General features: G+C 52.4%; 1 protein-coding gene across 1 annotated transcript; it reads left to right on the top strand.

Annotated features, from left to right (window-relative positions):
* Window positions 1-5,101: 5,101 nt before the first annotated feature.
* Aqp6 (aquaporin 6) lies at window positions 5,102-8,227 on the top strand. Its single transcript, XM_059247670.1, is given in 6 exon segments — window positions 5,102-5,627; window positions 5,629-5,772; window positions 6,466-6,624; window positions 6,859-6,939; window positions 7,554-7,628; window positions 7,631-8,227. Coding segments are annotated over 6 exon segments (831 nt in total). The 5' UTR covers window positions 5,102-5,378; the 3' UTR covers window positions 7,754-8,227.
* The last annotated feature ends 14,913 nt before the right edge of the window (window positions 8,228-23,140 follow it).

Genomic DNA, 23,140 nt, shown 5'->3' with positions numbered 1-23,140 from the left:
CCCAAATCTTTTTTGGTTTTGTTTTGTTTTGTTTTGTTTTGTTTTGTTTTGTTTTGTTTTGTTTTGTTTTTTGTTTTGTTTTGTTTTGCTTTGTTTTGTTGAGACAGAGTCTCTCTGTGAGGCCCTGGCCGTCCTGGAACTGGCTCTGTAGACCAGGCTGGCCTTGAACTCAGAGATCTGCCTGCCTCTGCCTCCTGAGTGCTGAGATTGAAAGCGTGAGCCTTTAATGAACACCCGGCCCTACATTCAAATCTTGCTGCACCTGGAATGATGAACCCATAAGCTGGGATAAAGTTCCCTGCCACGTGGGTTGCCACGAGGAGAAATTGAGATCACGACTGGGGGTTGGACACGAGTATGGACCGCCCCTCTGGGAGATGGGAGAGCGGGGATGTCTGCTCTCCAGACACTGCCTGAGTCTGCTGCTCCTCAACAGACCCTCTCCCTTGTCCCTCAGCTTTGCTTCAGCAGCGAGGGAGGCAGCAGGAACGGGAAGGAGAAGCTGCAGACCCAGGCTGGGAGGCCAGACCCCCCAGCCCTCCCCAACACAGCAGTGAAAAACTGCTGGATCCAAGCTGTCTGCCCCACAGGCCTCCATAGAACACCAGGCAATGGGGGTGGGATGAGGGGACCACACACACACACACACACACACACACACACACACACACACACACACACACACACACACACACCTCACCTCATCTTCATGCAAGTGAGGGTGCAGACTGCAAATGCCAGCTCTGGCCAGCAGGGGGCAGACTCACCCACCAAATCCATACTCCTCGCTTCTGCCCTGGGATTGGGCTCTGGAGCCAGGCAGAGATGAGGCTGCTCAAGAACACAAAGAAGGTGTTCCAGGCTCAGGTTCCTGAGGCCGCCAGGGAGTAGCCCCTCACCAGCCCACTCACCTCACGACCCAGGAGGAGGCGCAGAAGGCAACAGGGCCTCCGTTCAGCTTTCAGACAACTCTGGTTTGCATTCTCCTCTAATGGACCCCAAGGGGCACGTGACAGGGTGAACAGGGGGCCTGCAGGAGACAGACCTTCAGCATGGGTGGGGCGTCTAGGCAGAGGGAGTTACCGTCCTGCAGCGTCCTGCGGTTGAGCAAGGATCCAACAACTGGGGCTCTAGGCTGGCAAGGTGCTGTGGTTGGGCTGTATTGCCAGCAGGGGGCGCTGTGCACCTGCGTGTGATCGTCCATGAACTGACAAAGAGCTGTGCTCAGCACACACACACACACACACACACACACACACACAAACACACACACACACACATCCTGTACATCTCTGGGGCTCCTGGCTGTGGCTCTGACCTTCAGCTGTGCTCAGGGAGGCTACGTCTTCCCGGTGTGTCCCCTTCCCTCAGCATGGGCATGCTCACTCCAGGTGTGTGTGCAGAGCCACAGTCATGGCACCCCCACCCCCACCCTGGCCACTGCTCACTCTGAAAGAGCCAGGCTCCATGTGTTCTGCAGCACACCTGCGTGAAGTCACACCCAAGCACACACATGCTCTGTGAGCTCTCTGACACACTTCTCTGCCTGAAGAGGGAACGTAACAAGAGCCTGTATTCTCCACTTGAAGGCGCTCCCTCCTCAGCCATCTATTCCTCCCTCCGGAAGCTGCCAGTTTCCATGGGGGGCGGATGGACAGGTGCTGTGATAGATGGAGTACTAGAGCTGAAAGTGGCCCGTGGTGGAAGAGGGGGCTGTCTAGGTGGATGGGCAGGAGGAAGAGTTTGGGGGAGGGTCTGATCTCAGCTCCTCTCAGCTCAGCCCCCTCCTCCGTCAAGAGTGAACGAACATCTGTGTGACCTCGCAGCCTGCCAGTGTCCCGTCAGAGTCAGGGAGGTGACGTGGAAGCTGTCCTGAGCACCTTCCTTTCGATCATGCTTCAGTTCTCTCTCGCTGGCCTCGCCTCCCCAGGCCCGAGAAGGCTTCAGTGGGAGCATCCGTCCAGAAGGAGTGGCAGGCAGCCAGGTCTGGGGCTGGGGCACAAGGCTTCTGAGCATGAGTGAGCGCACAGATTGGCACTACAGTCCAGGACTGTGTGGGCCCGGGAAGGTGCTGGCTGGGGCAGGAAAAACAGGAAATGGGCAATGCCTGCCTGCCCGCAGGGGGTGAAGGACCTTGTTCCAGGCTGAGCAGGATCCAAGGACGTCTGTCCTATACGATCTTGGGAAAGAAGAAAGAAGTTCCCTTCTGAAACCAGAGCAGGGCTGCTGGTGGCCCTTGGCCCCGACCTGCCACAGCAGTCAAGACCCTTCTCTGGGAAGCCATTGTCCACTGCTGTGCCCCAGAGGTGGTGAGTGTGAGATAATAACATTTCTGACCAGAGACACTTCCTAGGTGTCTGCAGAAACTTCTCCCAACAGGTGGGGGGGGGGGGTGGGGAGGAAGCAATCTCTCCTTGCATGTTGGACACTGAGGTCAAAGGGAGCCATCGACAGTTTGATGGGCACTGGGGTGATGTGACCAGTGTGGCACTTTGGAAGGATCTCTGGCATAAGAGAAAGGCCACCTCTTGTTCAGCGCCATGGGCAGCTGGGTAGGGTGTGGGTCACTGCTGATCTCTCGGCGGGATGAAGCAGGGGTGAAGGCTTGCTGGTGGCCTGGCTCTCTAGGTAGGAAAGGAGGTACAGGCCAGCTTGACCCACAGCTGCAGGAAGTCAGAGGGAGCAAGAAGTTTGTGCAGAGTAGAGAGGACTGAAGAATGGGGGACACGGACAGGGTGGGGTGGCCCAGTGAGTAGAGACACCGTGCCAAGCCTGAAGATCGGAGCTCAACCCCTGGGACCCACCTCAGAACTGGCTCCTGCAAGGCGTCTTCAGAACACTATATGTGCATATACTCATATACACACAGTAAGATGGAAATGTAAAAAATAATAATAATAATATCCCAGCCCTTGAGAGGCAGAGGTGGGCGGATCTCTGTGAGTTCAAGGCCAGTCAGGTCTACAGAGTGAGTTCCAGGACAGCCAGGACTTTTCACATAGAAACCCTGTCCCGAAAAAGGAAACAATCAAATAAACAAACAAAAAGGAGGAGGAATCATCTGAGGCCTGTGAAACAGTGGAAGGATTCCTGGGCAGAGCTTCTGCTCCCGATGAGGCCAGGGGGAGCAGGGGTGCCTGGCCCCAGCAGGTTCAGCCTGGGCGGTCAAGGGTGTCCAGCATAAAAGAGACTGGAACTGACTCCAAGCTGGTGTCCCCCACCATTCCTGATTATCAGGCATCGTGTCAACAAGAAGCTGGGGAGGGGGCTGGAGAGGCACAGATGAGACAGAGACCCGCCATGACGGCTGTGCCCGCGTGGCATCCAGTCCCGCCAGCTGGGCCTGGCAGCGCAGACAGAATGGAGTGGTGGAGAGGGTGGGGACCAGCAGCCAGGCGTTGGCAAGAGCATGCTGTGCCCAGTGAGACACCAAGGGTTCTCTGAGGAGAGGAAGGGAAGGCCGGGACATCTGAAAGAATAGAAGCAGGAGGGGAGGGGTTTGCCCGGGACCGAGATGGGGGAGGTAGAGCAGAGGCTGTGCAGAACTGGATGGCTCCTTTGAAGGTGTCAGAGGGTTCCGTCCTGTGAGGGGGCAGGAGGGCAGCCATAGGAACAGCAGACCGGAATGAAGCCAACGAGACAGTCATTTGCTCTCACTATGGAGTATCTAGCGTAGCCGGTCCCAGTGCAAGACACTATATAGAGATGAACAAAGTGTGATTCCTTCCCCCGAGGGCTTATCACCTTCTTGAGGAAACACATTAACACCTGTAGCAATACGGTGTGTTGGCTTGTGTGTAAAAATGCCTAGGTACCATGTCAACACACAGAGATGTCTTTACCCGGGGCGGAAGCTGGTGACACTGGATGCTGACCTCAGGGACGGGTTAGGAGTTACCCAGGCAAAGGGAGGGATGAGGGTTCTCCACGAAGAGGAGAGAGTCTCAGCGACGGGGCAGGCGGGATGCTCACCCCAGGATGCTGAGAGGCAAAGGAAGAAGGCTGGGAGAGGCTGGAAGAGTGGGGTCCCAGAGGACCTTGTCACTTGATCTCAGAACTTCGAAGAGGGTGGCAAAGGCCCAGCAGAGACTTCAGCAGGGCAGCAGCCGGCCGATCGCTGTGTTTTCGAAACGCGATTCGGACTGTAATGTGGAGAACGGACTAGGGCGAAGTGAGGACACGGACTGGCTCTCGGCTGCAGGGCGGCAGGAGGGGGGTAACAGCCCAGAGGCAGGCGGGATTCAAACCCAGCTGGGCTAGATGCCTTTATTGGGAAAAGGGGTCAAGGATACTTCTTAGGTGCCACCAAACTGAGCCGGAGTAAAGAAAAGTGAGAGGACAGGAGGGCTGCATTTTGAGACAGACTGAGGAGCCTGAGGATAACCAGGGGCGTCTGTGGGTGAGCAGGTGCAGCCAGGGGCCAGGGCAGGGCAGGGTGGGGTATTGCTTGGGAAGCTCCGCAGAGGGAACACCTTTGTTTGAGAAAATGCCTTTTTATGCTGCTGGGGAACAAAGGGATACAGCCTAGGCAGGGGTGACACTTTGGGACCAGCAAGGCCACAAAAGTAGATAACCACCTGACTAATAAGTCACAGGGTTTGGGGGGCTCTGAGAGGTAGACAGGCAGAAGTGAGAGAAGACAGAGAGGCAGGAAGTGAGGGAAGAACTGGAGGAAATCCCCACCCGTGACAGTAGAACTCTTCGGGGCCACACGCGGCAGCTGGCATAGTTTGAGGGACCGTACGGTGAACAGGAATTCCGATGTTCCTTTCTGCACACCCAGGACCACATCCTCGGTAAAACTGACTCTGTCCACATCTGCATCTTGGGAGTTGGTGGAAAGAACTTGATTTCACACCTAGGTTTATGGGGTACAGAGTACACCCCACCTCTTCAGAGGAAGAGACTAGAAGATTAGGACATGGGAAACCCTGAAGCAGGCCTTGGACTTGGGGTTCCCAGTGATCCTGCTGTCTCTGAGCTGACACTGGGGACCTGACATCCATCCCAAGTCTCCGGGTCTCAGGCTAGACTTCTTTGGGCAGCCACTGTTTGGCTGTCCTGGGAGGTTCCAGCTCAGTGCCCAGCGACACCCCCTTACTGGCCTGGCCCCCCTGTCAGGTGAGCAGGCACGTGAGCACTGCCCTCTGTACCTCCCACCCCCAGACACGCATAATGCCATCAGCAGGCTCCCCATCAGCCTGAGCAACTCGCTCCTGAGGACTGCAGTGTGCAGGGAGGCAGTGTAGCCGGGCTGGGGGCGCAGCCGTCACAGAGAGTGAGGCTAGTGAGTCCAGCAGGGGACAAGAGACCTGAGGGACAAGAGACAGAGTCAGGGAGAAGCAAGAACAGCAGACCTCACGCCAAGGAGACGAGACATGGAGCCAGGGCTGTGTTGCAGGGCTTACCTCCTGGCTGGCAGGCTTTGGACCGCCATCAGCAAGGCGCTGTTTGCTGAGTTCCTGGCCACGGGGCTATACGTGTTCTTTGGTGTGGGCTCGGTCCTGCCCTGGCCTGTGGCCCTTCCCTCTGTGCTGCAGATCGCCATCACCTTCAACCTGGCCACGGCCACAGCTGTGCAGGTCTCCTGGAAGACCAGCGGGGCCCATGCCAACCCCGCTGTGACACTTGGCTTACCTCGTGGGATCTCATATCTCTCTGCCTCGGGCTATGGCCTACATAGCCGCCCAGCTGGCGGGGGCCACCGTTGGGGCCGCTCTTCTTTACGGGGTAACACCAGGAGGTGTCCGAGAGACCCTTGGAGTCAACGTGGTAGGTGCAAAGAGGCCGTGGCAGGTGATAGGGCCCGGGAGAGAGTCAGGTGGTCAGGGTGGGAAGCCAGACAGGAGCAAAGGCAGGGAGGGGGAAATAATGCAGCCGCGCACTCCATAGCTGCCCCAGCAGGCCCCTGGGTTCCAGAAGGACGGGCTTAGGCGTTCATCTAGGCAGGACAGGAATGGAACTGTGGGGTGATGCGTGCATGGGGCAGAGAAAGGCCACAGGGAGGGGAGGGAGTCAGGAGGACCAGGCAGCTAAGGGCTGTACAGCAGGCGGCGGCGCGGGACTGAGGGAGAGCGAGAGGCCCTAGCCGGAACTGTTTCACTTGCTTGTGTGTCCTTGCTCTGCCATTTGCCCGGTTTCCTGGGGCCTGCTTCCCTCCCCTAACCATTTCTGCTCTACCTACTCTGCTGCCCACAGGCCTCCTCCGTTCTGTCCTCAGGCCTTCTCGTTCCTTACTGCTGTGTCAACCCCTGAACCACAGGCCCGACTCAGTGGCAGAGTGGGGGGAGGTACCTTCCACGGGGAACAGGCAGCCGGATATGATATGAGCCGGCGGCGGCGGCACAGACCTTAGGTTCTGATGCTGTGAGTGCCACCCCTCATGGCTGAGAAGACTGATACAGGGACCCTCACTGTCCCGTGGCCAGCGCCCATGTCCACTCTGGCATACTCTTCTCTCCCAAGGTCCACAACAGCACGTCAACCGGCCAGGCGGTGGCCGTGGAGTTGATTCTGACGCTGCAGCTGGTGCTCTGTGTCTTCGCTTCCACGGACAGTCGGCAGACCTTGGGCTCCCCAGCTGCCATGATTGGGACCTCTGTGGCACTGGGCCACCTCATTGGGGTAAGGGACAAAGAAGGACACCATGCACGTGCACATACTGGAGCCCTCCCTGCAGAAGCTACAGAACCCTAAAGGCCAGGAAGTATCTCTCCCTGAGCCCCTCATGTCTTGTGGCCTGAGGTAGTGCTGTAAAACGGGGCAGGTCGAGGGGGTGTCTGAGCCAGGGCAGAGGGCAATGTTCTCCCCCAGGCTGCCTCAAATCTCCTCACACTTGAACCTGAACTTCTTCCCCAGATCTACTTCACTGGCTGTTCCATGAACCCAGCTCGCTCCTTCGGTCCTGCCGTCATTGTTGGGAAGTTCGCGGTCCACTGGGTGAGACCCTGCACTGGTAGGCTTGGGGGTGTGGAGGACTAGGCAGGAGGAAGAGTTAGGGGGTTTTACCGTCAGGAAATCCACACGGTGTGGAATCAACCCTCTTGTCACCAGGTCATTTAGACCACCCAGGAGTGCAGATTTCCCTGCATTCATAAAGCCGAGGTGAGCATCCTGGCTTGTCTGTCTTTCGACTCCAATATCCTGCAGTATCCAGGGACTCACAAGAATTGGGCCAGGGCAGAAGCTGTAGCCTTGGCTCAGGCTTTATGTTCTGGCTGTTTCCTTCTTCACTTTCTCCAGCTGGACCAATTTTCAAACTTGAATAAAGAAAAAGACAAACAGAAATAGACCACACAGAAGCAGAGATAGAAACAGCAACAGTCAGGGCTAAAACAGGAGAGGTGAGAGGAAGAGGCAGCCGTGGGAGAGGACTGGAGCCCAGCTTTAGCTTTGGCTGCACCCTCCAGGGAAGGCAAGGCCCTCACCCCTGGGCTCACAGTTCCCACCCCTGTAGGCACTGAGAGTCCCTGGGGCTGGGGTTGGGGACCAGCCAGGGCTGAGGGAAGCAGGCAGGGTTCTGAAATCACCCTGTGCTTCTTCTGTCTCCTCAGATCTTCTGGGTGGGACCCCTCACAGGGGCTGTCCTGGCTTCGCTGATCTACAACTTCATCCTGTTCCCTGACACGCCAAGACGGTAGCCCAGAGACTGGCCATCCTCGTGGGCACCACCAAGGTGGAGAAAGTGGTGGATGTGGAACCCCAGAAGAAAGAATCCCAAACGAACTCAGAGGACACAGAAGTGAGCGTGTGACGCTGCACAGCCCCTGGTCCCTCGGGCTTCTAGGGCGGCTTGCCTTGTATGACCTGGCTTGAGGTGTCCCTGGTGTTGGGGGGAACCGGGAGGCTTGGCCACTTGTTATAACAGTAGGTACCAATCTCTGTCCCTGACAAAACTGTTGTTTCTTTTCCTCTCCTGGTTTTCTCTCCTGAGATCCACCGCCCGGGCCGACCTCGTGTTCACAGTCTTCCTGCTTTGGCCTATGATATAGCTGGGACTTAGGCACAGCACCATGACTGACTTCTACATTAATAGACAGAAAGAATCTGGAAGTAAATACATCCAGTTAGTTCTCCAAGGTCTTCCTTGCTTTTGCTTTTGCTTTCTTTCGGTGTTTAAAATTTTCCATGCCAAGTAATGTGTTTCATTGTGTCCTTTTCATTCATACTTTGCTTTTGTTGACCTCTTCCTGGATCCCCCCCTCTTGGACACTTCCTGCTGGTCCCCTCCCCCCCCCCCCCCGTCCCCTCCTCCCCCTATTCCCCTCCCCCGTCCCCTCCCCCCATATCCTCTTCCCCCTCCAGTCCCCTCCCCCTCCCCCTATCCCCTCCCCCCGTCTCCTCCTCCCCCCCCCGTCCCCTCCTCCCCCCCCCGTCCCCTCCTCCCCCCCCCCGTTCCCTCCTCCCATATCCTCTTCCCCCTCCAGTCCCCTCCACTTCCCCCTGTCCCCCCCCCCCCCCCCCCGTCCCCTCATGGCATGTGTCTTCCTCCCCTGCTCCCCAGTCCCCCCACACACACACCTGTAACACCTTCTTCTCCCTCTACTGATCCTCTTTCCAGTTCTTTATGACAAGAGTGAGGGCCACAGAAGCCATGCGGCAGGACCCCAGTGGTGTCCCGGGCCTCTGGATCCCTGTCTTGGGGAAAGGGGAATTGGGGCGCAGCTAGCCATTCTATTTGGACTCTGATGAGGGAGCTTCAGGAAGCCCCCAAACTTTTCCACTGAGGCAAAGAGAGGAACACCAGTCTTTAGGACAGCCTCAGTTTCTCACAGGGTTTCTTTGCTCTAGGTATGATTTGGGGGTCCATTAGACTGGGGTTTCCTGAGGACAGAAATCATTCTTCTAAAAGAACTTCATTCCTACTTCCCAAATGCTCAGGAAGGTCCCTACCCTGGGACAAACTGCCCCAGAGGAACCTTCTCAGGGGTTAGAAAAGCAGCATTGTTAGGGAGGGAGCTCTGGAACAGAGGGCCTTCCCCTGGGGCCCCTCAGTGAAGACACAGGAAAACCTCTACCTGCTGCACCCAGTCTATAACCTGGGCCAGAAGCCTCTCCAGGCTGCTGCTCAGCATCAGAGGCCCCAAAGAAGCTGTTGAATAAGTCCTCCTAAATGATGAGACCACGGAATGACCCAGAAAATCGAGATTAGAGGTTTAGTGTCTCTAAAAGACCCTGGGAGTCGGATTGATTTTGCTAGATGTTTAAAGGCTGCTGTACGTCTACTCTGCCTCTAATGGGGGGCCGTGGGGTGGTGGGGGATCCTGTCTGGATTCCAGCTTATCCACTGTAAAATGGGAACACTCCTCCCACAGATAGTGCTGTGGCAACAATGAGTTAGAAGATGCTTTGGGGAGTTAAATGCTCATAGAACAACCCCAATAAATGATGATTATTGTTGCAGTTACTGTAATTATTGGGTTTGAATACAATTGCCGTTGGTAATGGGAAGGAAGAGGGAAGGGGGATGATGGAGAGGGAGGGAGAGAAAGCAGGTTCTGCTGTCCTTCACTGGGTTGGCTTATGGGGGCCTGCCCCTTCTCTCTGAGGTCTACTGACCCCGCAGCTTTGTGGGGGTGGAGTTAGGGAGGGGACCCTGGAAAGAAGAGATAAGCCAATTCAAGTCAGTTCTCATCTCTATGGCACCCATCACCATGGTACCCTGAGATGCTGCAGCCAAATCTATTAAAAAAAAAAAATGAAAGAAAGGGAAAAAAAAAGAAAGAAAGAAAACGAGATAAGTGATAAGCACTTGTCTTCCAATGGGCCGGATGAGGGAGGGGCTGCCGAAGTCTTTCACAGGCAGGGCGATGGATAGGCCTGTGACCACTGCAGTGCCTGGAGTCCGTGGCCCAGCATCTGTCCTCTGCATTCTGCAGTCTCATTGATGCCGAGTACTGCCCACATCTCTCCAAGCTGAGCCCTCTTCAGCCATTTTCACAATCTTGAAGCCCCAGGGCCTCTTCTGCCCTTTTATAAACAGGGGCGCTGCGTGTGTGCGTGTGTGCGTGTGTGCGTGCGTGCATGCGTGCATGCGTGCGTGTGTGTGTGTTCACCTGTGTACAAGTGTGTGAACTGAGGACATGATCGACTTGCCAAAGGTCACTTGACTCTATCACTAAGATCCCTAAGGTCTCTCCAGCTCCCAGCTTAGAATTTCCTAAACTAGAGCTCCCTGGGGTCTCAGACAAGCTGCAGGCGCCGGAGGGAAGGGGCAGGGCTCTGAGAGGGTTGTGGCACGGAGCTCCTGCAGGAGGCTTTTAAGCCTCTTGACAAATTATCTCTGTGCCCCGAGAGCCGAGCACACACTGGGTGCTCAATAAAAGTTTGATGAATGAATGACTGAGGCTGGGCGGCTGGGGAGGGAGAGGAGGCAGTAATTGATCAAGAGGAGGAAAATTCAGAACTTGCAGCTCCAAATGAGCCAAAATGACAGCAGCTGAGAAGCCTCTGCCTCCACGCAGGGGCTGGGAAGAGGGCGGTAGCCAGAGTTCGTGTCTCCACCCACCACTCTGGAGCAGCACCGGCAATCCCAGAACTTCAGTGTGGGAGGCTCGGAGGTCCTCGTGCGTGTGCGTGCGTGCGTACGTGCGTGCGTGAGCACGGATAAGCGCTTGGGGAGCCAGGGGTGTTAAACACACAGGTCTGTTCCTTCAAAGGGAGGGATGCTTAACCTGTTACCTGCCCAGAGGGCTGCGAGTGGAAGTGATTAACAGCCTGGTGACCTTTGCACTGCGGTGCAGCCCGTGAGACCACACCAGACCCCCACCCCACCCTTATCGTGAACTTGTCAGTCTACAGAACCCATCTTTATGGAAAGTGTCACACGTACTTTACCAAGAATTTCAATGTAGTCATGTCTTAACCTCTAGTGTGCACACAGGGTTGAGTTAATTATCACCAGGAAAATTTTCACCAAATTGTGCTGTGCTTAAATGTGCCTAAAATAAACTACTTGGCGCCAGACTCCCAAAGTTTGGACCAACGCTGACTACTTTGTCATGTCTACCTGAACTGCCTTCTCACCTCCCTCAGATTGTTCCTCTGCTGGCCACCGTGGTAGAAGAGATCCCCAAATTTAGGGACCCAAAAGAGCAAGGGGGTGGCTTGACAGAAAGCTGGGACCATCTTCACTGATAGTCCCTCAGCAGCCCTTCTGTACAGAAGGACTAGAGCAAGAGATAGCCTTCCCGAGAAACGAGGAATCAGTAATTAGGTTAAAGCTGACGAGCACTCAAGGTCGGACGGAATAAGTAAGCAAAGGTTAGCCTCTCTGGAGACTCCGCCAGGACAGCAGGCCATCTGTTTAGACGAGGGAAGAGCTGGCCTTGGGCACTCCAGCTCTCAGTACTTCCAGTTGGAGAAGCAGGCTTCACCACCGCAGTCCCCGGGGCTGGTTGGGGACGAGGGGTCTGGGGAGGACAGAGAACCACCAGGCAGGCCTTTGGTGTGCACCCCCTGGTTCTCATTTGTCAGGGGAAGTTTTTAATTAATGGTGTGTAATCTGATCTGGCCCTTCTTCCCGCTGAGTACTGCTTTCAATCAGTGGGACCATCTGCACCGGCAATTCATAATTCTCTCGGAGGGGAGGGGGACTCAGGATGGGTGCCTTGGTGATTAATACAATTAGCCTTTTATGTTGATGATTGTCTTAGCAGGAGCAGATGATATGAGCCCAGAGCCTAGGCAGTTATTTCCGATTGGCTGGCAGGAAGCCCCTCGCCTCCCCAACCCCCTCCGCCACCCCCACCCCAACTGTTGGTCTTTACCTCGCCACCTCCAGGTATAAAGAGGACAGGCTTCATCTGACGCCATACTGTGCAATCAGCAAAGCCCAGAGGGGGCCAGGCTCGGGGACACATTTGGTCCTCAGGTCTGAGGGAAAATGGGGACTGAACCAGAAAGTCACTTTGGCTTAAGCGATTCTTGTGCCAAGGCTGAAGAAAAAGACAAGGCTGGAGGGTAGGCCGAGTGCTTGCCTAGCATGCACAAGGTCCTGGGTTCGACCTCCAGCACCACATAACATGGTGGTGTGGTGGCAGATAACTGTGTCCTAGTACTCAGGAGGGGGGTACAGGAGGGTCAGAAAGTTGCCTTAAGACAGGATCTTTCTTGAATCCTTAGCCTCCCAAGGGGACTGTAGGCACTTGAACTCTGGGACACATTTCCCCACCTGGAAAATTCAGCAGTGGAGAGGCCTCGAGGATGGCATTCTGAGACCTGGTCTTACCACATCTGACACAGTCAGACACCATCTCACCTGCGTGAGCAAGCCTGCTTCCCAAGTGGTGCCTGGCAAAGCCAGGGCTGTGGCTAAGGAAGGCCTTGCCTCCTGTCCATACCCTGAGCTTAGCTGAGCCTTGGAGGGTGTGTGTGTGTGTGTGTGTGTGTGTGTGTGTGTGTGTGTGTGTGTGTTCCTGGAAGTGAGGTGGACTCCAAAGGAAAGGTAAAAAGTCACACACAAGAAGAGAAATAAAATAATAATGGCCTCTGAGCAGAGAAACGGAACACTGTAGTGTCGTAGCTGGGAAAAGCAGCCTGGAGGAGCTTTGAGACTTGAGGAGGCTGGGAGGAACAGTGGCCGGGTGAAAAGGAGAGCTTTGAGGATTTGGAACTTCATGGGAAGGCAAACAACGGAGTCAAATGTGGTGGTGTACATCTGTAGTCCCAGTACTCCAGAGACTGAGGCAGGAGGATATCCATGAGCTCCAGGCCAGCCTGAGCTATTCTAACCATGTCTCAGCTACACACACACTCTCAGGACGCATTGTTCCTGGACTGCTTGGTGACCCGGAGGGTCCAGAGGTAAAATGGGACGCACTGAGGACATAAGGGAGGAGGGCTGGTTACACCGTGGATGCCAGGTCAGCACAGCCCCCACACATGCCCGCCGTAGGGAACCCCAGGCCTGCGCGTGAACCGGCAAGGCCCGGACAGACTCCAAGCATTGAGAGTGCTTACAGCTGCCATCTAGACTACAGGGGAGGTGAGGACTGTGAGACGCTCTGAGGGCACAGGAGCGCCCCCCCACCACCACCAAAGACCCCAGAGCCTAGTCCTCTGCACCCACAGGGTTCTCTGAGCTGGCTAGCAATCCTAGTTCCTCATAGCCTGTGGGTAGCCTGAGCCAGCCTCCAGGATAGCCTACAGCTGGCTGCAGATACAACCAATCTCTGAACCCACATCAGCTATACTTATAGTCATCTTGGGGCCTCAGCAGAAACTCAAGCCCCTCAATCCTGGGGCCTCTGCCCTGCATCCCTAGGGGCAACTAAGCACAGCCCTTTTGGATGTGGCTGCTTCTTCCTTCACAGATAGCCCCTCCCCCCTCTCCTTAAAATGGCCTTGGTCTTCTGGGTTTCGAACTGTGCGAGGTCTGAAGATCTGAGGAGAAAGTCCAGTCCCTGTTCTCACAGGACCCTCTCCCAGGAGCCAAGGCTGTCTGCGGCAGCCAGCGAAGAACCGAGCGGCTCAGGTCAGCCAGCTGTGCGGCTGTTCTAGCTGGCGCAACCCTGGCAAAGGGTGGCAGGGAAGGGCTGTCCCTCCACGGTGGCCGGGGGGAGACCACACACAGGACACTGTAAGGACACGTGGAGGAGTCCCAGCCACTCCAGAGGCGGAGGCAGGAGGATCCTGGAGCCTTGGAGTTGGAGATCTGCCTGGACAACAGAGACTGTCTCCAAAAGAGAACCACGGACACTCACATATACCGGAAACGACGATGAGCGTCCCCCAGCAGGTCTAATTCATCCCATGGTCCTGTTGCATGACCTGACTGTATTTTCAGAGGGGTTCTAGGAAGGGACCTTTGCCTTCCGGGAGTGAAGCCAGCCTCTGCTTGCTGAAGGGTTAGCTGTATTTTATCATCTAGGAACACTGCCCCTTGCTTCGCTTCCTATTGGTTGTTTTAGAGCAATTTCTGGGGGCATTTTCTGTTTAGGAATGCAATCTTTTGTTCACAATATGTGAATGTTTCTTCTTGACCTTTTCATTGCACTTACAGTGGGGCTTTTTTCAACATTTTTATTGTAAAATAAAACACATCAAACTGCACAGAATTGGATAGTTATGAATAAAGCAGTGGTAATGAGAGAGAGGGAGAGATACAGAGAGAGACAGACAGACAGACAGACAGAGCACCAATATCAGATCTGAGGTATACCCTTGCCATCTATAACGAGATCAAATGACTACAAGTTGCCGGTGTGTTGTTTGCCAGTGACCTTGAACTCCTGACAGGAGACTTGATAGTTTTGTTTTTAACCTACAGCACAGGGCCGGCCGGGCTGCAGCAGTGTTAGAGAGAAAGGCGGGAGGAAGTTAAGAGCTAATCAAGACGAAGCATCGAGCCACACTGTGGCCACTCTGGGCAGCTACGGCAGGGGGTTGGCATAGCCAAGATCTGCAATCACTTCTCAGGGAGAGAGCTACACAGGCACAGTCACATTCAGCAAAGCTGAGGAGGCCGGGCGCTGGAAGTGAAGGGGTTTACAGGAGTCTGAGGGCACTAATTAATACACTGCGGTGGACAGAAAAAAAGAGAAATGAAAAATGGTTTTTCAGAGCTATGATTAGGGCTCATGAAGATGTAGGGACTCTTAGAGAAGGAGAAGACCAGAGTCAGGGCCAGGGACCCCTAACTCCCACCCTAACCCGCAGACACGGAACAGGCCCCCGACAGGCCTGATGAGTGGCGAGCCACAGGCCAATGTGCTTCTGACCTGGGAACTGGGGCAGCCTCTGAATCTCTCCCTGAAATGACTGCAGAGACTGGCAGTTTCCTGCTCTCCTCCTCTGCTCCCACACACTCCACCCCCAATGCCCTGGCACTGAGCACCTTTCTTCAAGATTATCTGAGCACCTGTCACAGCAAGGCCTTTTAAAACAGAATTATATTTTTAGTCTACTAATTCCAGGACAAGTTTCCCTGACTTCGGTGTCTTGTCCCATGCGAGAGGCTTCATTTTTTTCACTTGTTTCCCAGGTCACACCTTTCCCTCTTTCTCTCGTCTTATTTTGTGGCGGCATGTAGCTGTGTAGCCCAGGCAGCTCTCAAATTTGTAAAAATCCTCCTGCCTCGGCCTCTAAAGTGATATTACGGGCAGTGAGTCATCATGATCTGCTTCAGTGGAAGAAAGACCTTCCTTGGGTATTCTGGACCTGGGAGCAAACTAGGCCAAGATCATGAGAGACACTCATGTCCTGCTCACTTTACCACTTATAGACTATTCTGTGTTAACGTACCCGACCTCCATCACTGATCTCCGTTCCTTGAGTCTTCGCTCTGTGGGTGATGACGGATAGATTCGGACCCTGTGTTACAGTTGCCTGTGTGCTTTTTTTGTGCTGGGTGACTGTGCAGAATCTTGGTGTCTCTGCTTTCCCTGGAGCAGCTATGCTCAGACAAGACGTGCCCTAGGGTTTTGCTTGTTAGTTGGTGCTAAGGATTAAACCCCTGGGTTCAGTCTCCACGTCTCCGTCCTTAGCATGCGCTATCTCACTGTGTCTTAGTTACTTTTCTATTGCTGTGAAGAGACAACCAAGACCAAAACAACTTGGAAAAGAAAGCATTTAATTGTGGGCTCACAGTCCAGAGGGTTAGAGTCCATGACCATCATGGTGGGGAGCCTGGCAGCAGGCAGACGGGCACAGAGCTGGAACCGGAGTCGAGAGCTACCATGATGAGACACACACCGGGAGGCAGGGGAGAGGGAGCTCACTGGCACAGGCTTCTAAAGCCTTAAAGCAGGCCCCCCAACCCCGCCCCGTGGCACACCTCCTTCAATAAGGCCATGCTCCTAATCCTTCCCAAACAGTCCTACCAACTGGGGACCAAGCCTTTTTTTTTTTTTTTAATTTTTTATTTTTTTTTTTATTTTTTTTTATTTTTTTTTTTTTGGTTTTTCGAGACAGGGTTTCTCTGTGTAGCTTTGCGCCTTTCCTGGAACTCACTTGGTAGTCCAGGCTGGCCTTGAACTCACAGAGATCCACCTGCCTCTGTCTCCCGAGTGCTGGGATTAAAGGCGTGCGCCACCAATGCCCGGCTGGGACCAAGCTTTCAAACGTACAAACCGTATGTGGGCCATTTTCATTCAAATCACCACATACTGGAACTGTTTTAATGTGTCTTGGATCATGGCAAGTGGGAGGGTTACCAACTAACAGAAAAGCTTACACTTCCAATCAAAATAACATGGAATGTAGGAATAGATGCCATTATTTTATGAGCCAACAAGAAAAAAACAAAGTACATTGTAAAAATTCATTGATTATAAGATGCCCAACTCTCCCAAGGTATTAACGGTGTATTTTTGAAGCACATTTTATAATCAACGAAATGATCGTTTCTCCTTCAAATCTTGGCTCTTTAAATCAGGATTGAATAAGAATGAAAGGCCAAAGTGGGAAGCAGACTGACAGACCTCAAGTCTTCCTCTCAGTGGGAAGGCTACTTACTACTACTTACTACCGCCCTCCTAACCCTTCACTGTCCATCCATTGCTATGCCAATGTGGTGGTTTGAAAGAAAATGGCCCCTAAAGGAAGTGGCACTATTAGGAAGTGTGACCTTGTTGGAGGAAGTGTGTCACTGTGGGGGCGGGCTTTGAGGTCTTCTATGCTCAAGCTGCTCCCAGTGAGACAGACCACTTCCTGTTGCGTGCAAGATGTGGGACTCTCAGCTACTTCTCCAACACCACATCTGCCTGCATGCTGCCATGCCACACCATGATGATAATGGACTGAACCTCTGAAACTGTAAGATACCCAATTAAATGTTTTCCTTTATAGGAGTTGCCATGGTCATGGTGTCTCTTCACAGCAACAGGAACCCTAACTAAGACAGCTGGCTTTCAGGTTATCCAGGCCATGCCTTGAAATCTTCTTCACAGAGGCAAGGCAAAACAAACCACAGCAAGCCAGACCCACAACTCCTTTTCATAGCAGAATATTTCCACTTTATCATCTGTAAACTTTTCTTCTGTGGCAAGAAGCCAGCACACCCAAAGAGAAAGGGGGCGTGTGAGTAAATAGGCAAGGAGAGAGAGCAGCACCTTCCACACCTGGAACTCTGAGCGACAGCCACGCCATTGCCTCCAGTTTGCATGCGGGGCTTGCTGCAGCACAGTCTCCAGGTCCTTTCCACTGGCGCTCTGCACCTCAGCCAGGGACACGGTGCTCCTCTGTAGCTGGTGACCTGCTGGACGCCCTTTCTCAAGGCATCCAGTGTGTCCTCATCACCGTAGCTGCCCCTTGTCTGAAATGTGAGGACAGTGGAGAACACTTCCGAGCTTGGCTTCTTGCCAAGAGGCCCAGTTTGTCATGGCTGTTCAAATCAAACATCGGTCATATGGTTTGGGTGTATGCTGGAGCTTGGGCCTTCTCGGGCGCATGAGAGGAACCTCTTGAGCATGTTGGCTTCATTGCGGCCACTCTGTGTCACACTTCTGTCAAGGTAAACGAAGGTGGAGTTTTTCTGTCCAGCCGCCCAGTCTCAAATAAACACACAATGGCTTATACTAACTACAGAAAGCTCGGCCAATAGCTCAAGACTTATTACTAACTAGCTCTTACATTTAAATTAACCCATTTCTATTAATCTATGTCTTGTCACGTGGTCTGGGGCTTTCTTGGTCCTCTGGCATCTTGTTTCTTGGGTCGCATCTCTCCCAGCTCTGCCCTTCTTCATTCCAGTCCTCAGTTTGATTGTCCTACCTAACTTTATCCTGCCTTGCTATTGGCCAAATAGCTTTATTATTAACCAATGACAGTGACACATATTCACAGCGTACAGAAGGATCATCCCACCGCAGTCGAGTTTCCATAGTGCTGGAGTCCATGAGCTCTCTGGAGCCAACATGCTGAAGCACAGTAGGCAGTGTCCAGCTGGTAAGGTCTGCAGCAGCTCCACCATCTCAACTGCCCCTTTCAAGTTCTAGACACACATCTGCGTGACTACCTCATCTCCTCCCAGTTTTCGTTCTTTGGCATGTTCCAGGACCTCTTCCTGCCTCTTCCGCTCCTGCATGAGCTTCCTAGCCCTTTTCCTTCCACACAGCCGTTGGTGCCTGTGCCGGAGTGCTTTAGGCTTGCCCGGGAACTGGGATGTGGTCAGGTAAGGGAACTGCTGCTGCTGCAGACCAGAGATCTCAGGCAGTTCAGCCTCTTTGGCTCAGCTCCAGCACTTGCAGGACTGAGATTTTGAGGCGATAATGGCCTAGCACTCTAATGCCCTTATCCGGCCACTTCCCACCCCACCAGGTTATCTTCCCCAGAGCCTCCCAGCCTTATCCTGAGAAGATGCAGAGATTAGTTATCCTCTAACCCAGCTAAGACAGCTCCCTTAAGCTGCCTGACCGCGGGAGGCTCCCGTTAAAGCAGAGCAGCTGGAGAGGACTTAGCCCTTTGATGCCAGCAGCTGTATCTCCAATGCTATGCCGAGGAGCTGGATGCCATCCAGGAGCATCAGGCATTTAGCCCTCGTCAGTGCACATTAGCCCAGGAGGGGAGAGCAGCCAGCTCCCCGGGAGGAAAGGAGGTACTTCATTTAAGCACTTCCACCCCCAGGCTTCACTTCCCAAAGAGGGAGAGAAATCCAGCCCCTGTGCATCTCTCCGGCTGCTGTAGACTGGGCAGAGTATCACCTCACAGGCAGCGCGTCCTCTGTGGTAGGAACAACCTGCCTGAGGATAAAGCCACCTGTTAGTTTTGACAACAGAAAGACCTTGGACCATTAACCACACCGACTCCTGTGCTGGAAGCGCGTTCCCTCTCTCTAAGGTCTAACAGATTCTTCTGATGCCAGGCATGCACACATGTGGACACAACACACTGGGGACTGTGGAGAGCGCTGGGCCCCAGGGTTGATGAGGAGGAAAGCTGAACCACCCCAGAAAGCCCTGGCACAGCACAGGCTGCTGAAGAGAGCACTCCAAGACGTCTTACTCAAAGCCAGATGGTAAACATGAGTCAGAGTGAGAGCTAATGCCACTCAGAGGGAAAGGCGAGGAGCTAATCCTCTGGCTGATAGCGTAGCTCACACTTGTCTGTCTTGGCTTTCAGCTTCATAGCGCAGAGGCCACGCACGGGTGGCCTGAGAACAGACTAGCACCAGGACCAACCTCGCGTGCTCATACCTGTTCATTCTCCTCCTTCCACACAGGAAACAGCACAGGACCAAGTTCAAATCCTCCAACATCCGTGCAATACCCCGACCAGTAGGAAATCTGTCCCCAGTCCTCTGTCCCTGCAGTGTGGGCTGCCCTTGCTCTTTCTGAGTCGTCTCTGGGAATGCTGAACTATATCCACATACAGTTATCAGTGCGTCTTGACTCTAGGTTGGGTGTGACTTACAAAGCTGGGCATGGTAGCATCTCTTTGGATCAGGAGTGAGACCTAGTCTCAAAAATATTCTTATAATGACGAGAAAGGAAAATTCTGAAATATAAATGACCACTGGCCACTTCTTACTATAGCTTTTTGTCTGTTTAACGTCTACGGGTCCTTTGTCACAAGTATGTCCGTGCACCAATGTCCCTGTGCCCTCAGAGACCAGGTGGTCCCCTGGAACTGGAGTTACAGTTGTAAGCCATTGTGTAGTTCCTGGGAATGGAACCCAGTGGTCTGGAAGAGCAAGCAGCCAGTTCTTCATCATCATCACTGAGCCACCTCTCCAGCCCTTTACTACAGTTTTGTTTGTTTGTTGGTGGTGTTCTCATTTGGTTGGGTTTTTTTTTTTTTTGGTTTTTCGAGACAGGGTTTCTCTGTGTAGCTTTGCGCCTTTCCTGGAACTCACTTGGTAGTCCAGGCTGGCCTCGAACTCACAGAGATCCGCCTGCCTCTGCCTCCCGAGTGCTGGGATTAAAGGTGTGCGCCACCACCGCCCGGCTTGGTTGGGTTTTTAAAGTTGGTTTTGGCAATTCTGAGATCAAACCACTGAGACCTCACACACTCTGGTCAAGCACTCTCCCACTGAGCTATATACCCCAGCCCTGTTTCTTAAAATGTTGAGACATGGTCTCTCTAAGTTGCCCAGACAAACCTTGAAATGGCTGACGTTCCTGCAATGCTAGAAGTCTAACCTTAGGCCACCAGGCCCAACTAGCTTTGCTCACTAGCTGTTTGACCATTTGGGGATATAAGTAATACTGGGCCAATATAAAGGCCACTTAAACTCTCAGGTTAAATACCATTAAGAGGATTCTTAATAAGTTTGCAATCACATCCACAATTGCTGACACTAGGCTAAGAGCTGGGATTCCCAGGTTCTAATCCCAGGTAAAGTTTGTAGGCATTTGGGCCAAATCATCGTACTGACTTTACCAACTGGGACACACCACCCATCCTTCTGCCCTCACAAGGTATGGTGAGGTCTGCTGTGGGATGGTCTGTATGTCAAATGTGTTGCTGATTGGTCAATAAATAAATCACTGATTGGCCAGTGGCCAAGCAGGAAGTATAGGCAGGACTAACAGAGGAGAATTGAGAGAACAGGAAGCTGGGTGAGGGAGACACTGCTAGCCACTACCATGACAAGCCACATGTGAAGATGCCGGTAAGCCACGAGCCATGTGGCAAGGTATAGATTTATAGAAATGGATTAATTTAAGCTGTAAGAACAGTTAGCAAGAAGCCTGCCACAGCCATACAGTTTGTAACCAATATAAGTCTCTGTGCTTACTTGGTTGGGTCTGAGTAGCTGTGGGACTGGCGGGTGACAAAGATTTGTCCTGACTGTGGGCAAAGCAGGAAAACTCTAGCTACAGAGGTCAAGTAAGGAATAGTACATGAATTGGACAAATCACTATATTAAGTGTCCTAGAGGCTTGGAGAGCTGGCTCAGCAGTTAAGAGCACTTGCTGCTATTACAGAGGACAAGGTTCCATTCCCACCCAGTTCCCACATGGTGGCTCACAACCACCTGCAGTCCCATTTGCAGGGGACCTGATGTCCTCTCCTAGCCTCAGTGGGCAGCTGCATGCACTTAGTGCTATACATAAGTGCAGACCAACACCTACAGATTTTATGGAGATTCTAATCTGTCCTTAATTTCAGTGATGAGCAGGGTAACTGGCAAGTGCCTGATCCAAAGCCTACATATCCATTTGTGTCTGAGTCAGGATGGCCAATCGTGTGGGATACAGCAGTGTATGATAAAAGCAGTTCAGTTGATAGAGTGGCTGCCTAGCATGGACACACAGGAAACCCCAGGTTTGAGCCCTAGCACCATATAAACTGGTGTGGTGGTACATAGCTGTAATCCCAGCACTCTGGATGTAGAAGCAAGATTAGAAGTTCAAGGTCATCCTCAGCTACACTGCAAGTTTTGAGACTAGCATTGGCTACATGAGACCCTATCTCACAACCAAAAATAAACAAAACCCAGACACACAAGTCCCCACTTCCAACTATGAGTTCCCAAAGTGGCCTTCTTTCCCATCCTACATGATCACAGAGGACAAAGCTCTCACACACTACAAGGTTATTCCTGGTGATGTTGGCTGTCTTCCACCTGACTTCATGAATAGAAACCATCAACAAATATAGCTCTGAGAATCAAGGTCTAATGAATTACATAAGTTAAGGAGCTCTTGGCCTGGCGCCTTCCATTGTTTACAAAATATACCAGCTACAGGAAGCATATTTAAAACATTTACCAGGTTCTTAGGTTAAATGGTCATTCTCCAAACTCTGTGTACACTAAAAGCACAATGCTAATAGGCCCAGCGCTCCAGGCTTAAGTTTTCCCTGCTTCCTAATGATGGCTAACTCCGAGTGATCACCAAGACCATATTAAAGTACACTGGATGGGAACCTACTGTGTGGGTTAGCTGACTGTGGTCACACTCACTTCTCAAACCTGGACCTCCACAATAGCTTTCCCATTCATGTTGAAAGCCCTAGAAAAAATAATGTACCATTCAGAACACCACTGTTTTCCAAACAGAACAGCACATTCCAAATGTACATTGTATGTGTAGAATAATGTATGAGGCTACACACATATGCATGGGTACAACAGCCCACACAGGGCACATTGTATATGTAGAATAATGTATGAGGCTATGCACATATGCATGGGTATAACAGCCCACACAGGGCACATTGTATATGTAGAATAATGTATGAGGCTATGCACACATGCATGGGTACAACAGCTGCTCCCATTTGTGGTTTCATTTTGTGCAGTTTCAATTCCCCAGTCAACCATGACCCAAAAATATCAAATGGAAAATCCCACAAATAAACAACTCAAAACCTAGGTTTTAAGCTGTGTCCTATTCTGAGTAAGCATGGTGACTTCTTCATGGCAATTGTGCTGTCCTCCCTGGAATAGGAATTGCTGCTCTGCCCATCTACACACATTGTATACACTATCTGCCTGTTAACCACTTAATGGTCAGACTGTCGTGGTATCAGCGCTTGTGTTCAGCTCTTACTTTACTGAATAATGAACTCAAGACACAAGGGAACAATTCTGATGCATCAAAGAGAAGCCGTAAAGTGCTTCCTTTAATTGCACAGGACATGTGGTACATGTCTATAATGCCAGCACTTGAGAGCCAGCGGCAAGATCTGTGAGTTCCAGGCCAGCTAAGGCTATATAGTGAGGACCTGCCCCCCCCCCACCAAAAAAAAAAGAGAGGAGGAGAAAGAAAAGAGCAAGCTGTTATGCTCCTGCCTGTCATTTGGGGCTGGCTAATAATTTAAGCATGAAGAAATGAAGAACCCCTTCTTTGTATTGGCACATTTTTAGTTCACAGCCAAAAATTACTTTCTTCTCTAGAAAATCAGCTGCATATCCTAATGGTAATAAAACTCAATGCTTTCTATTTCTACAAATGGTAAATTCATTCTTTCTCTTCTCTTTTCAGGCAATCTTACTATGCAGCCCTGGCTGGCCTGGGAATGAGAGATCCACCTGCCTCTGTTCATGACTACTGGAATTAAAGATGTGTGCCACCACACTCAACACAAATTCAGCCTTTTTCTTTGTTGAGACAGGGTCTCTCTACACAGCCTTGGCTGTCCTGTAATTAACTCTGTAGACCAGGCTGGCTTTGAACTCGCAGAGATCCATCTGCTTCTGCCTCCCGAGTGCTAGGATTAAAGGTGTTTACTACCAAGCCCAGATACAAATTCA

This window comes from Peromyscus eremicus, chromosome 20 (assembly GCF_949786415.1).
Source record: "Peromyscus eremicus chromosome 20, PerEre_H2_v1, whole genome shotgun sequence".
NCBI classification, from domain to species: domain Eukaryota; kingdom Metazoa; phylum Chordata; class Mammalia; order Rodentia; family Cricetidae; genus Peromyscus; species Peromyscus eremicus.
The sequence above is the reverse complement of the archived record's forward strand: the minus strand, read 5'-3'. Positions and strand labels throughout refer to the sequence as shown.